Raw genomic sequence first — 14,048 nt, 5'->3', positions numbered from 1 at the left:
CTAATTCATTTTTGAATTATGACTGAGAAAATCTGAAAAGAATATCATTTATAATGGAAAAATTTCAGAAAAATCGCCTTAGTGTGAATTAGACCACTTAGTTTACAAATAGTTGCAGTTTAACAGAAGTTGGTCTAAAGTACCAGCGCTGGCAAATTAGGAGAAAGACAAATATATGACTTCACTCATATGAAGACTTTAAGATACAAAACAGATGAACACAAGGGAAGGGAAACAAAAATAATATAAAAACAGGGAGGGGGACAAAACATAAGAGACTCTTAACTATGGAGGACACACAGAGGGTTGCTGGAGGGGTTATGGGAGTGGGGATGGGCTAAGCGGGTAAGGAGCATTAAGGAATCTACTCCTGAAATCATTGTTTCACCATATGCTAACTAACTTGGATGTAAATTAAAAAATACATTATTAATTAAAAATTTAAAAAAAGAAAGTACCAGTTCTGGCTTTTGCTGAGCTCCTGACCTCTAATTTGAAAATGAGGTATTTTAGGGGCACCTAGCTGGTAGAGTTGATAGAGTATGCAGTTCTTGATCTTCAGGCTCATGAGTTCAAGCCCCATGTTGGGTGCAGAAATTACTAAAAACATAAACTTAAAAAAATTTTAGGGGTTCCTGGGTGGCTCAGTTAAGCATCTGACTCATGATCTTGGCTCAGGTCATGATCTCACTGTTGTGAGCTTGAACCTTGCATCAGGCTCTGCTGAGAGTGCAGAGCTTGCTTGGGATTCTCTCCCTCCCTCTCTGTCCCTTCCCTGCTTGCATGTACACACATTTTATCTCTCTCTCTTTTTATAGTTCTTAAAAAATTTTTTTTAATTTTTAATTTTTGAGACAGAGACAGAGCATGAGCAGGGGAGGAGTAGAGAGAGAGGGAGACACAGAATCTGAAACAGGCTCCAGGCTCTGAGCTGCCAGCACAGAACCTGATGCAGGGCTCTAACCCACAAACTGCAAGATAATGACCTGAGCTGAAGTCGGACACTTAACCGACTGAACCACCTAGGCGCCCCCAGTTTTTTTTTTTTTTAATGAGGTAGTTCTGCCATTTGAGGGACAAGAATGTCCATGTAAATAACCTCAACTTTCTCCCGTGTCCACGGTCTCTCTTTCAGGTCCTTTCTTGCTACCTTGCTACCAGGTGGGCAGCCAGCCCAGCACAGCCATGTTTCACAGCGAAGAAAATGGGTCGAAAGGAATGGATCCCTTGGTCCTTATTGATGCAATAGCTATTTGCATGGCATATGAGGAAAAGGAACTTTGCAAGATTGGGGAGGTGGCGCTAGCTGTGATATTTGATGTTGCAAGTATCATCCTGGGCTCAAAGGAGAGGGTAAGGAAAGACTGAGGAGGATCTTTTGTCTTGGGGGTGTTAGTCCCTGTGGGTAGTCATTCTGGAGACCGGCGGTTTAAGAGTTGCAGTAACATGATGGTTTGTGTTTTTCTCCCCAGGCGTGTCAGCTGCCTCTGTTTTCTTACATCGTAGAACGCTTATGTGCGTGCTGTTATGAGCAGGCCTGGTATGCAAAGCTGGGGGGTGTGGTGTCCATTAAGTTTCTCATGGAGCGGCTGCCTCTCACTTGGGTTCTCCAGAACCAGCAGACGTTCCTCAAAGCGCTTCTCTTTGTCATGATGGACTTGACCGGAGAGGTAGGTAGTGGATGGTCCCAAACCTAACCAAGATGTTCCAGAAACTGATTGGCCTAGAGAATAGTTAGTATTAGTATGAGGCAGTTCTAGAAAGGTGCCCTCCTAGAAGCGTAGATTTCGTTACAGCATCTTTAATAAAAGGACAGGTCGGAACCGCCATAGGCTTTACCTGGTTGTCTAACTATCTGTCTGCCTTACTGAGGAATAGTTACAGGCCAGAGTACATAACACGATATATCTATCTGTGAAGGGGAACAATACTTCTCACTCTGGCCATGGAGCTAAGTAGTGCTGGTGCTGCGGGAGTTTCTGTAGAAGTTGCATTTTTCTGAACCTGTGTGCAGGTGTAACTCGGACAAACAGAATACAGTGGGCATTGCCAGCTCATCTGTTTTGTAAATACAAGGAATGTGTCTAGATCTGCATTTTCTTTTCTGAGTGACATATGGGAATTCTGGGACGGTGATTTAGGCCCAGAAGCACTGAATGGGGCTTATGCCGTAGTCTTGTTAAACGAGCTGGTGTGAGGGGTGTGGGTGCTCATTCTGAGGAGTCCCTGGCCTGCAGGTTTCCAATGGGGCAGTTGCCATGGCAAAGACCACCCTGGAGCAGCTTCTGATGAGGTGTGCAACCCCTTTAAAAGATGAAGAGAGAGCCGAAGAGATCGTGGCAGCTCAGGAGAAGTCCTTTCACCACGTGACCCATGACTTGGTTCGAGAAGTCACCTCTCCAAATTCCACTGTGAGAAAGCAGGCCATGCATTCCCTGCAGGTCTTAGCCCAGGTCACTGGGAAAAGTGTGACCGTCATCATGGAGCCCCATAAAGAGGTGAGATTACCATCACTGGAATTAGGATAATTTGAGCAAAACGTTTGTTGAGCAAAACGTTTGAGACCGTTTTCCTTCAAATATGACTTGAAGGTGATGTATAATTTGCAGTTATGTGTCCACCTCACAAAGTGCAACTAGATGTGCTCTCTTTGACCTCGGGCAGAAAGCACTGTGCTTGTATCAGGGGCTGTATTCGTAGTTGTCGGTGTCACGAGAACAGAGGACTGGCTTCCTGGGTCTCGAGCACGATCTGCTTGCTCTGTTTTAAGAGCGGTGACTCTGGAGAGTTAGGAGTTCAGTATATTGACACGTAACTGTCTGTGGTCCAGTTTTCATACGTGGAGCCCTCCCCCTATTCCCTACCTGAAGGATGTCCGTAATAACTTTCTGTCTCTCAGTTTTCAAATTGGTAGTTATTTTAGAGTACTGTGAGGAGCAGGGTTTACCTTTTAGGGATGGCTGGGCAGTAGTGCTTCCTCCTTTCCTCTCCCAGGTCCTTCAGGATATGGTCCCGCCGAAGAAGCATTTGCTCAGACACCAGCCTGCCAACGCACAGATTGGCCTGATGGAGGGGAACACATTTTGCACAACGCTGCAGCCCAGGCTCTTCACAATGGACCTCAACGTGGTGGAGCATAAGGTGTTCTACACAGAGGTAGGGGGGTGGTACGGCGTGCTGTGGATGGTGATGGCGTGTGGATAGTGATGACACATGTCTGGTGGCCTATGTGTGCAAAGACTGGGCAGGCAGCATTCAGAGGAGGCACAGGTGGTGACCATGGGTAACCAGCCACAACCTGGCACAGCACGGCGCACAGGTACGTGATGGAAGGTGGGCCTGGCGACCAGAGACGTTCAACCACGTGTAGCTGTTTTCCGAGTACTTCTAACTGTGTGAGCCCTCCGCGAGGAACCTTGCTCTCCAGGGCCTTGAAGATGTCATCTAGAGAAGGTTGTACCACCTGCTTTGATCACCGTCACCAGCTGGTGCCCAGAGTAAGGCTGGCTCAAAGCAAGTGCCAGTGTATTGAATTTATTCATCACTAAGAGTGTGCCGTGCGCTGTGGAGACTGACTGACTTAGCAGGAAAGCCTGTACTTGGCTCTGACAGCACTCCGTGAGATACAGATGCTGACTATGCTCATCCTGGGCAGTGGCAGATAGCATCTTACGAACATTTGTTTCTGTAACCATCCCGGCATGGGGTGATGTTAGAAACAAATCAAACTGTAGATACAGTCAAACTCTAAGCATTCTTAGAATACAATAATGGTCTGGGGATCAGTCTCCATGTGAAATTTTTGTAAAAACCTGAATCATACTGTGGAGGCATTGTCAGAGTAAACTGAAGCAAAAGTTGTAAGGAAATAAGTTTTTCCCGATCCACACTAAGTTTGAATGAATATCTAGGTATGAAAACTTTGCCTCTTGAGTTTTTAAGTCCTATGTATTTGCTTGGATGTAGGAGCGTATGATCCCGTGGTCTAGCTTTGCTCTTTTATACCTCATTAATGTCCCTTGCATTAGAGGCCTTGCTTATATGACCTGGCCAAGGTTCTAAGAGAGAATGGGAGGAAGTTTCCCTTTGGTGGATCCAGGTGGATGTGTTTTAACCCATGTGGAAAATTCCTCACTGAGCTTGAGACCAGATCCTGGTAGTGCTGGGAGATAAATCTCTGGGAATGCACCTGGTTTTCCAAGTACTAATAGTGCACTAGCTGCATCAAAACATGTAAGGATCTTTTGAAAAATAGATCTTGGAGTCCTCTTCCTGGAAGTTTGGGATCAGACCATCTACCAGCTTCCCCCAGCTTCCCAGGTGACTCTGGTACATGTCATGTTCCAAACTCACTCTGTCTGGATGTAGATACAGATGCAGTTGTCTGTACGTGTGTGTGCACACGAGTGTTTTGTATAGGGGAGTAGTCATGGTGGAGTGGAATACGGTGGTGGCTTGAAAGGCTTCTTACTATATGTCCTTTTTTGCTGTTTTAAATGTTTTACTAGGTAGGAATCTTTCAAGGAGAAAGAAATGGTAAAGCTAATTCTGTCTTTCCAAGATGTAAATACAAATGGAAAATAGGAATAGAACAACATATGTGATATCTTAGGTATTGGATATATAGATGTATACTGGGGTATGATAAAGTGTCCATAAGCACAGCTATAGCAATCTCTGAGCTATGGTATTCCCAGTGACTTTCAACTTCTTTCCTTATGTACTTTTCTGTACTTGGGGAGGGGAAAGAGTATCACCATTCAAATATTGAATTATTGAACACACATTTGTTAAGCACTAGCCCACGGCATTGGGAAGCAGCCCTGAATAAGGAGGGAGATGTACCCGCCACCAGGATATTGGCAGTTAAAGTGATCCCCTGTGTAGACAAAAAATGTTACAGTATCAGAGTGGGTAAGAAAATGTCTCAAAACTTATTACTTCACTACTGAGATTGACTGAGTTTGCTTTAGAAGGAAGCTCAGTCCCATTTGGTATTAAGTTTTCTAGGATTTGAATTTCGTTTGTTAATTGTGTGTGTGTAAGGTTGCAGTGTTCTGTTATTTTCAAGGTTATTGTGTCTTGACAGGAAGAGCAGGCGAAATTAAATTATTTTATCTTTTACAGCTGTTAAATTTGTGTGAGGCTGAAGACTCAGCTTTAACGAAGCTGCCTTGTTATAAAAGCCTTCCGTCACTCGTACCTTTGCGAATTGCAGCATTAAGTAAGTTAATGTAAATTAAGTCTGAAACAAGTCATGGGTATGAAGGTGCAGGGAGGCAGTGGCTTTTTGTTTTGTATAATTTATCTATTTAAATTCAAGTTAGTTAACATACAGTGTGGTATTGGTTTCAGGAGTAGAGCCCAGTGATTGATCACTCACATACAGCACCCAGTGCTCCTCCCAAGTGCCCTCCTTTACTGCCCATCACCCATTTAGCCCATCCCCCAGCTCCCGCCCCTCCAGTAACCCCCAGTTCTCTGTATTTAAGAATCTGTTATGGTTTGCCTTCTCTGTTTTTATTTTATTTTTCCTTGGGTGTTTTGGGTTTTTTGTTTTTTGTCTTTTTAAGGTGAGATAAAAAAACGTGTTTGTGTATTTGTGAAGCTACATGAGATGTCAAGAGATTATATCGATTGTTGGGATTTAAACAGTTTTTTTACTCTAATAAATGATGCATTTTACTCTATAATGATTAACTCTTTATGCTGTAGTTCTTTTATGACTCCAATATTCTGGTTTAAGAGAGGTGTCATAGCATTTGTATATTGCTGTTTTCGCCCCAATCAGAGTATACAGTAAGATCTACTACAGCCTTTGTAGGCTTCATAGTGGCTTCATAGCATTTGAGAATCCTGCCACCTCTAGGGTCTCATGAGGAACATCAGTTACACTATTGAGTTTTTACTCATTTGAATTCTGACTTAGAAGCATGGTCCCCCACTTTTTTTTTTTTTTGGTATGTAAATACCAAGTATGAGGTTTTTTTTTTACTTGACTTTGTCTCTTGCTTTGTTGGGTTTTATACTCTTAATAAAACATTGCCAGAATCTTCCTTGAGTTAGAGGTAGAGGAGCTAAGACGCAGACCATAATATCTGCCCTTGAGCAAGGGGCTGGGGTGTGCAAGACACAGCCCGTGGGAGTGGGGGCGGCGGCGTCTTCTGTTGAGATTCCTTTCTTCTCATGCTTTCCTGTTGGCTAATAACAGGCATTATTCTTGGATGTTATCTCTCAACTAACATATGGGATTGATGTGTGTTCCCTTTTCTATGAATATTTGCATTTTCAAAGCCTTGAACTCCCCAAGATGGGAGGAGGCTACCTGATTAGGCATGGACAGTGGAAGAGAAGCCAGACTGTGTGTGTGTGTGTGTGTGTGTGTGTGTGTGTGTGTGTGTGTTCCTTTCACCACTAGAGTTCAAGGCCAGCTCTCTGTCAGTTCAGCATGCGTCTGCTCACACTCAGCCATGCTCTCACCCCCTATGAGCATGGGGGAAGGGGTGTCAGTGGACACCCCCCTCTTTTCTCTCTCCAGCCCTTTATCTATCTCTAGCCCTTTATCTAGTCTGGGTAATATTTATCATGGCCTTTCTGACAGGCTGTTGACTTCCCTTTTAGATAACCCTGACCAAAGTGCTCGCTTCGGCAGCACATATACTAAAATAGATAACCCTGACCGTGTACATGAGTTAGAAGACCATGTATTGCTTTGTCTTTCTTGAGGCCAGATACTTGGGAGGTGGTTCAGTGATTCATAGTTTGTGTTGGTTGGTAAGAGCCTTTAGATAAGGAAATTATGTGTATAATTTTCAGCGTAATAATGAAATTGTATTGATCTCTCTCCCTAAAGATGCACTTGCTGCCTGCAATTACCTTCCTCAGTCCAGGGAGAAGATCATCGCTGCGCTCTTCAAGGCCCTGAATTCTACAAATAGTGAGCTGCAGGAGGCCGGAGAAGCCTGTATGAGAAAGGTGAGTGAGTGCACGTGTGTATGCGCCCATGCAGGTGTGAGTTCTGCCTTCAGGGTCTTCCTGTTCACCTTGTTTGTGTGCCCAGAAGTCTTTCTGGTTCGAATACACTGCACTCTGATAATGTCTCTGCTTGTTTCATGGTCCTGCTGAGCGTTTTAAAATATTAGATAGTAATGGGTAGTCTTGTTCATTTCACCATAAACTTCCAGGATGTATATGATTAGTATTTCATCTTCCAGGAAACACCCACTTGCTGCTAGAGCTGAATGAACTCATTCTGTTTTAAAGTATATTCTGTTAGCTGTTAGCTGTTGTTTTCCTACATAACCTTTTTTTTTTTTAAACAGTTTTTGGAAGGTGCTACCATAGAAGTGGATCAAATCCATACACATATGCGGCCTTTGTTGATGATGCTGGGGGATTATCGAAGCTTGACGCTGAATGTCGTGAATCGTCTCACTTCAGTTACCAGGCTCTTCCCAAACTCCTTCAATGATAAATTTTGTGATCAGATGATGGTAAGCCAAATGCATTTGAACATACTCTCTAATCAGCCGAAAATTTTAAATTATTTTTTTAAGTAAGTTATGTGTGTATGTGTGTGTGTATGTTTTATATGTATATGTATATATAATATGTATATAGTTTAAAATTCAAAAAGAACGAAGGGGGAGAGGTGTCTGGATGACTCAGTTCGTTGAGCATCCAACTCTTGATTTCAGCTCAGGTTGTGATCTCACCGTTCGTGAGTTTGAGCCCCGTGTTGGGATCCACACTGACAGTGCAGAGCCTTCTTGGTTTTCACTCTCCTTCTCTCTCTGCCCCTCACCTGCTTGCATGTATGTGTGTTCTCTCTTTCTCTCAAAGACAAATAAATAGGGGCACATGGGTGGCTCAGTTGGTTAGGCAGCTCAGGTCATGATCTCGCAGTTCATGAGTTCCAGCTCAGAGCCTGGAGCCTACTTGGGATTCTGTGTCTCCCTCTCTCTGCTCCTACCCTAATCGCGCTCTCTCTCCCTCTCTCTCTTTCAAAAATAAACACTAAAAGCTTTTTTAAAAAAGTAGACATGAAAAAGAAAACAAGAAAGGGGTACTGTGAAAGTCCTCCCCCACCCCGCCCCGCTCCCGTCCTCCAGCGGCCCCCCTTAGGTTCCTGTGTGTCCCTTAGAGATGTACATTCCTAATAGAGGACATAGGTACATTCTTTGGTTTCCCTCAAAAGGAAGCACAATGTACACACAGTTGTTACTTTACCACTCACCATTTCAGATGAGACCATGAAGTGCTTCTTTCTGCTCCCTTCTGGGGATGTGCCTTATGTTCCACTCTCCCCTGCTAATGAACTCTAAGCTCTTCCCACTCTTTGGCTGTTATATAGACAGTGATGTAGTGAAACGTGTAAGGACTTTTAGAAGTATTTTGGAGTTTTAGGACTACCAAGGAAACAATTATGCAAATAAAATACCTATTTGACAGTGTTTAAATTTGAAGCATAAGTAGAAGAATGAGGTTCAGCTGTTAACTTTCTTAGGCATTCAGTTTTGCTCCTGGAAAGTAGACGATTATAAATGACTTAGGCTTTCATGGTACGTTACTGCAAACGTGCACGTACTTGGCCTGCTTCTGTTTAAGTAGCCTTTGGCCACTGAGCCATCTCGAGATATTGAAGGTACTCGTTTTGGTTTTGGCTCAGGTTTTCCGCAGCCGTAGACAGGAGTGAGTAGACTGGTACAGGTGTAGCGCGTGTGGGGTGCAGACACATGGATGTGTGAGGACCACACAGCTTTTTACTACACCCGTGGGTTCTTCGTATCTGCAGACACCGAAACAATGAGCAATAACCAAAACCCCTGACTGGGAATTGGTAGCGTTATGGTTGGTCCTAAAAATTGCAGCTGCTGCCCTATTGGATGTAACTGGGAAACAGAGTATTACATGGAAATACATTTTCCAAATTGGAAGCTTCTTTCCGGTTAAGCTTCCAAGAGTAACACACACCCCCTACCAGTGGTGTGGTTCCAGTAAATGAAGTTGTATCACTTCCTAATGAGAGCACATCAGATACACGTTTTATCTCCCATTGCATACAGCTCTCGGCGCTCTTGTGCGTGAGATCCGTGCGTGTGTTCTCAGTGTCTCAGCAGTTCTCTCTTACCTCGCACCTGTCCGCTCTTGCTGCCTTTGCAGGCCGGCAGGAAGTGACGTGTTTGTGGTCCATTGGTGGTTTTACAGCCAGTCGAATTCTTCAGATTCACTGTGAGCTGAGAATTCATTCAGTGAACGTCATTACTCAGATTTTTTAGAACAGTCTGAAGAGACTGTGCTACCTTACAGCCTGTAGTTTCTGACTTAGGCCTGGAGTCTTTCTCCCTAAAGTCAAGTCCGTGGGTTTGTGTTTATGGTTTGTTTAGCGGCTTTCAGAATGGTTGAAATTTCTCTAGAAGCAGAGAGTGTTGATGTACTTGGATAAAGAAAGACTGAAGCTGCTGTTTGTGCGGTCATTCTCATCTGGTGCCCACCTCGCTGGGGTCCAGCCTGGATCTGTGCCTGCCCTGCTTTCGCATTTCTGGCTCAGGTCTCCTGATGGGCCCATGCCCGCTGCTCTCAGGCAGGGCTGGTGCGCTGGTCAAGGACACGTTTGTATGTATGTTCTTCAGAGCCATGTTCTATTGCTGAGCCTTTGTCTTCCTGCGTATGATCCACTTTTGAGGTTAATAGCTCAAGTCCTTGGCATAATTATACGAGCAAAGACATCTTACTGTGTAGGATGGGCATTCGTGAAAACAACCTTGAAAATTTTGGTGATTAATATTTTTCCAGGAGTTTTACTGGTAGAACATTGTTAGCTTAGTGTATTTAGCTTCTTTGAAGGTATTTTAGTGTTTCTCAGTGCCTGTTCTTGGGAGCACTAGCCCTAAAGGGTTAGATGTATTTACATCATCTGCCCCCAAGCCTCTTTTACCCAGGAGTCTTTTTTTTTTAAAACAGCTAATTAACTCCCTGCAGGGCATCAGTGTTTGAAGAACACGTTTGGACAGTGTGGGTGAAGGTGGTTGTGTTATTCGGATGCTCTTGTGGTTTTGCCTGTAGGCTCTGAGTGCTTGCCTGCCGGCTGTTGGCTGCCACCGTGACTGGGAGGCTGGCTGCCCTATGTGCAAGCCTGGCCAGAGTCGCGCTGGGCTCGTGGATCTCTCTCCTTGTGCTCTTGGCGCAGCTCACAGCGGCTTATTATTAGCTCATAAGACGGCCCTTGTTCTGCACAGAAGGGAGTTGCTTCCCATTTGTAATTCGTACAGCCTCTGACCAGATGGGATCTGTGCTCCTCTCTCAGCCCACCCCCCGCACCCACCTTGTGCCCCCTGCTCCTCAGCCAGACATAGCGGCCAGCCTTTCTGCTCGTGGCTTCGGGCCCTTGGTCTCTCCTTTTCGTTGCCTGGTGTGCTCTTCCCTTGTGCTTCTGGAGTGTCTGCCTCAGCAGGGCCCTCCCTGACCTTGACCCACTTGTGTAGCTGATGCCTATTCCTCTTTGACGGCCCCTTGCCATGACTGTCCACGATAGGCACCTGTGTATTTTACCTTGTTCTCCCCGCTGATACCGGAGAAATGTCTGCTTGTTCAAGGATGATGTCTGCTTGTTCCTTCTCCACTGGGTGCCTAGCTTGGCGCCCCGCTCTCCGGTGCTCTTTGAGGCTCTCTCGAACAGCTACAGGGTGAAGGGACATGGCAGCCAGAGGGCAGCAGTAAAATCCCGACGTTGGAATGGCCAAGTTTTGGGACGGTTTCCATTCTACCAGTGTAAATGCAGCCTTCTGCTCCTAGAACATGACACAAATGCCAGTCGTTCTCTTCTCTAGTTCAGTGGTTGGGCTGTTTCAAACATGAATACTGCCGTCCATCCTCACATTGAGTATGATGGAAGTTCATGGTTACGTATGAACTTTCACCTAAGAATAGCGTGGAATTGAAATGATCCTGTGTGAGGCAAAAATGTCTAAAGATGTGGGTTTTTTTCCAACAGCAACATCTACGAAAGTGGATGGAAGTGGTGGTCCTCACCCATAAAGGGGGCCAGAGGAGCGACGGAAACGTGAGTGACTTGTTCGTTTCTGGGAAGGGCAGCTGTGCCCGGCACTGCTGTTTCCAGTGTTAGTATCGGAGCAGTACTTTTAATTAAGATGCCGGTCAGATATCTAGTTTATGTGATTACTGTCCATGTAACCTGCTAAACATGTTTTACTAGCATTACGTTTTGCCCTTATTTTTCTGGATGATTGAACCTTCCTTTTTATGTTTCTTTAAAATCTCGTGTTCTCTTTAATATGACGTTTTTGTTGATGAGAATTCTGGGAAGCTCGAAATGTTAGTCTTTTAATTCTACTAGTCTTGCCTTAAAGTGTATTTTCTAGACTGTTCTTGGCAGCTGCTGTTTGCATGGTGGTGCATTCCTCAGCTGTTGTTTTTCCATTGCTTTCCATCATCATTGCCTCATAAAACTAAGTATAGATTTTAGGACTTAAAACATTAAGGGCAATGCAGTAAAGGATCACATCAGTACTGGCCTGTATGTTTATGGATCTAAACCCCCCCACCCCGGCTATTTGCCAAAAATCAAATGACCAGTACTTCAAAACACATTTTTACAGCTTTAAGGGAAAAATACTTTAAATATTTTTACTTGTCTGATGTTGGTCATTCTAAGACTTTGCTCTTAAAAATAACGGTTCTTGCTGTTTTGAATCTAATTTACATATGTTAATATTCTTTTAAAATATTTTTTAAGTTGACGATTTTCCTATCGGTAGGATCATGTTTTCCCCAAGTTCCTGTCACACCTGGTGACGTGTACGGCAGTGTCCTAAGGAGGGAATTCTAGCGCTCCTCAGAGGCGCAATCAACGTGGCTTTTTGTCTTCTGTGCCTGTTTGTTGGATGCTGTGTTTCATTCCAACTTGGATTTTTTTTTTTTTTTTGGCTTTATTATGCTTTGTTTTGACCATTCTGTGTCAAGGTGTTTTGTTTATGTAAGTCTTGATTCCTGCTGCTTCTAAACAGCTAGCTAAGCAAAACGAAACCAGGATTCTGAACTTCTAGGAGCGTTACTACCACCACAGCCTCTTTGAAAGTTTGTTATCTGTATACACGGGGAAATCAGGAAGGAATTCTTCATGGGGGAGAGCAGGTTTTAAAAGCCTAAACTCCTGGGAGTAGGTATGGGTGCCTCTGTTTTTGTTCCTCCCCATCTCTCATCTGCTAGGTATTTTTGTTCTAAATTTTTTTATATTTGTTTTATAGTAAGCTGTTAATTCCTTGAAGCACACAGTTCTAGAATAAACATTTAAAAACGTAAGGGGCGGGTAAATTACTTCCATTAGATCAGAAAGATTCCATAAACCTTTACAGCAAGTCATTCAGTGGGCTCGTTGGATGGGGCAGCAGGCAGGGACAGAGCTGTGGGCGTCGGGAAATTCTCCAGCTTCTGCGAAGACATGGTGACTGCATCCTGGGAGCGTGCTCCCCTACGGGCCTGGGAACACCCAGCTCTGCAGGCGGGGCCTCAGGCCAGTGTCTGGGGTCCACCTGCAGCTTGCCCACAGTTTTGTCGCCTCAGCCCAGGGCCAATCTGCCTTTTTGCTCTTGAACTCTGATCATTTTTTATGGCTATTGTTCAGGATTGGGAATGGATCTCAGAACATAGTTCGTCTCCATTTGGTTGAATCCCCAAATAATAATTGCATGATGGAGAACCCCTAATTGAAGACATGTTAAATATCCGTAGTTGACTGTTTATAATGCTGGGTGTACACTGAGGATCAGAGCTTTGCACTAGCACTGAGTTGAGGAAGGTTTCCCCTTTGAGCATCAAACCCCCAGGGGAGAGCTCACAACCGTTTGTGGAGCCGTGTCTGTGCTGGCATGCTATGGCTTCACTTCTCAAAGTGACCCAGGTACCTGTGCGTTCTTCTGGGTGTGGGGACTGTGTCACCATGCCCGGCTGATGGGGCTGAACCACCTGGCACTCTCCTGGCTTCAGCTGGGAAAGACAAAGAAAAGTTCTTTAATGACAGCGCTGCACATAAAAACTTACTCTGGACAGGAACAGACATCTAAATGCATTTGCATATGATGGGTGTGACAGTTTCTCCCCCTGGGCAAGGGTTCCCAAATTCCTGCTTTTTAAATTTGGTTTAAGGAAGGGATGTGCTCCATTCTGCACTCTCTGAAGGGCTCTGTTTTGACATCTGAAGGGTGGAAGGTGTGCTTTTTTGCTGTTGAGCATTTGTTAATTATTGTGTGCTTTTTCATCATTGTCTTTACTGTCTTGTTTTCCCCCAATAATCCTTACTGTGTATGAGTATATGGGAAGTTTTTATGTAAATAACATAAATAGAAAAAAAGATGATTTTCCTCCCCATCCTCAGGAAAGCATTTCCGAGTGCGGGAGATGTTCCTTGTCTCCATTCTGTCAGTTTGAGGTGAGAACAACCCTATTAAAAGTCAGTTTATGACTTGCATTGTGAAGAACAGTTTATATTTTATTTTCTTTTCTGTTCTTTTTATCTTTTTGTTGCCTTTTTTCATGCTGTAATTTTTGTTTTGGTTCAGCCTGCCATGGAAGGGGTAGAGGTGAGAATCTCAGTGGAGGCGCAGGAGGGGGTGTTGTCGTATTTGGTTTTGCTGTGATTTGTGGTTCTGTGGTGGACGGAGTGCGTTGTGCCTTGGAGTGCAGTGAGCCGTATTGTCTGTCTGTGGCGGAGTTGTATCAGTACCGTTGCTGTGAACTGTCCGGATGCCACGCATGTTTCCTTTTAGGACGTTTTAAAGCAAGAGTCCACGTTCTCTGGTTTCTGTATGTTAGAATTGCAATATGTCAACACCGTTTTAAGATTCAACTGGGTTTTGCTCTCATAATGGTGGTATGAACTCCTACATCTAACAGCCTCTTGGGAGGAAACTACACCAAGAACATCACCCCTGCTAGGGAGTGGAAGGAGTGCTGTCTTCTTGCACACACCTGAGTGCCTGCTTGCCTGCCTGGAGTTGAAAGCCTCCCTGCCCCTCCAACCCCCCCCCCCC

The 14,048-nt window shown here is 44.5% G+C and overlaps 1 protein-coding gene across 1 annotated transcript in view; it reads left to right on the top strand.

Moving 5' to 3' along the window:
• TRRAP (transformation/transcription domain associated protein) overlaps window positions 1-14,048 on the top strand; it is a 108,172-nt gene that overhangs the window by 34,563 nt on the left and 59,561 nt on the right. The window contains 8 exon segments of the mRNA XM_077758829.1: window positions 1,136-1,353; window positions 1,473-1,670; window positions 2,238-2,498; window positions 2,995-3,156; window positions 5,128-5,224; window positions 6,854-6,975; window positions 7,323-7,493; window positions 10,994-11,062. Of these exon segments, the coding sequence (XP_077614955.1) occupies window positions 1,136-1,353; window positions 1,473-1,670; window positions 2,238-2,498; window positions 2,995-3,156; window positions 5,128-5,224; window positions 6,854-6,975; window positions 7,323-7,493; window positions 10,994-11,062 (1,298 nt within the window).

This window comes from Crocuta crocuta, unplaced genomic scaffold (assembly GCF_008692635.1).
Source record: "Crocuta crocuta isolate KB4526 unplaced genomic scaffold, BGI_CrCroc_1.0 scaffold273, whole genome shotgun sequence".
In the NCBI taxonomy this organism is placed as follows: domain Eukaryota; kingdom Metazoa; phylum Chordata; class Mammalia; order Carnivora; family Hyaenidae; genus Crocuta; species Crocuta crocuta.
Note: the sequence above shows the minus strand (reverse complement) of the source record. Positions and strands in the feature narration are given on the sequence as shown.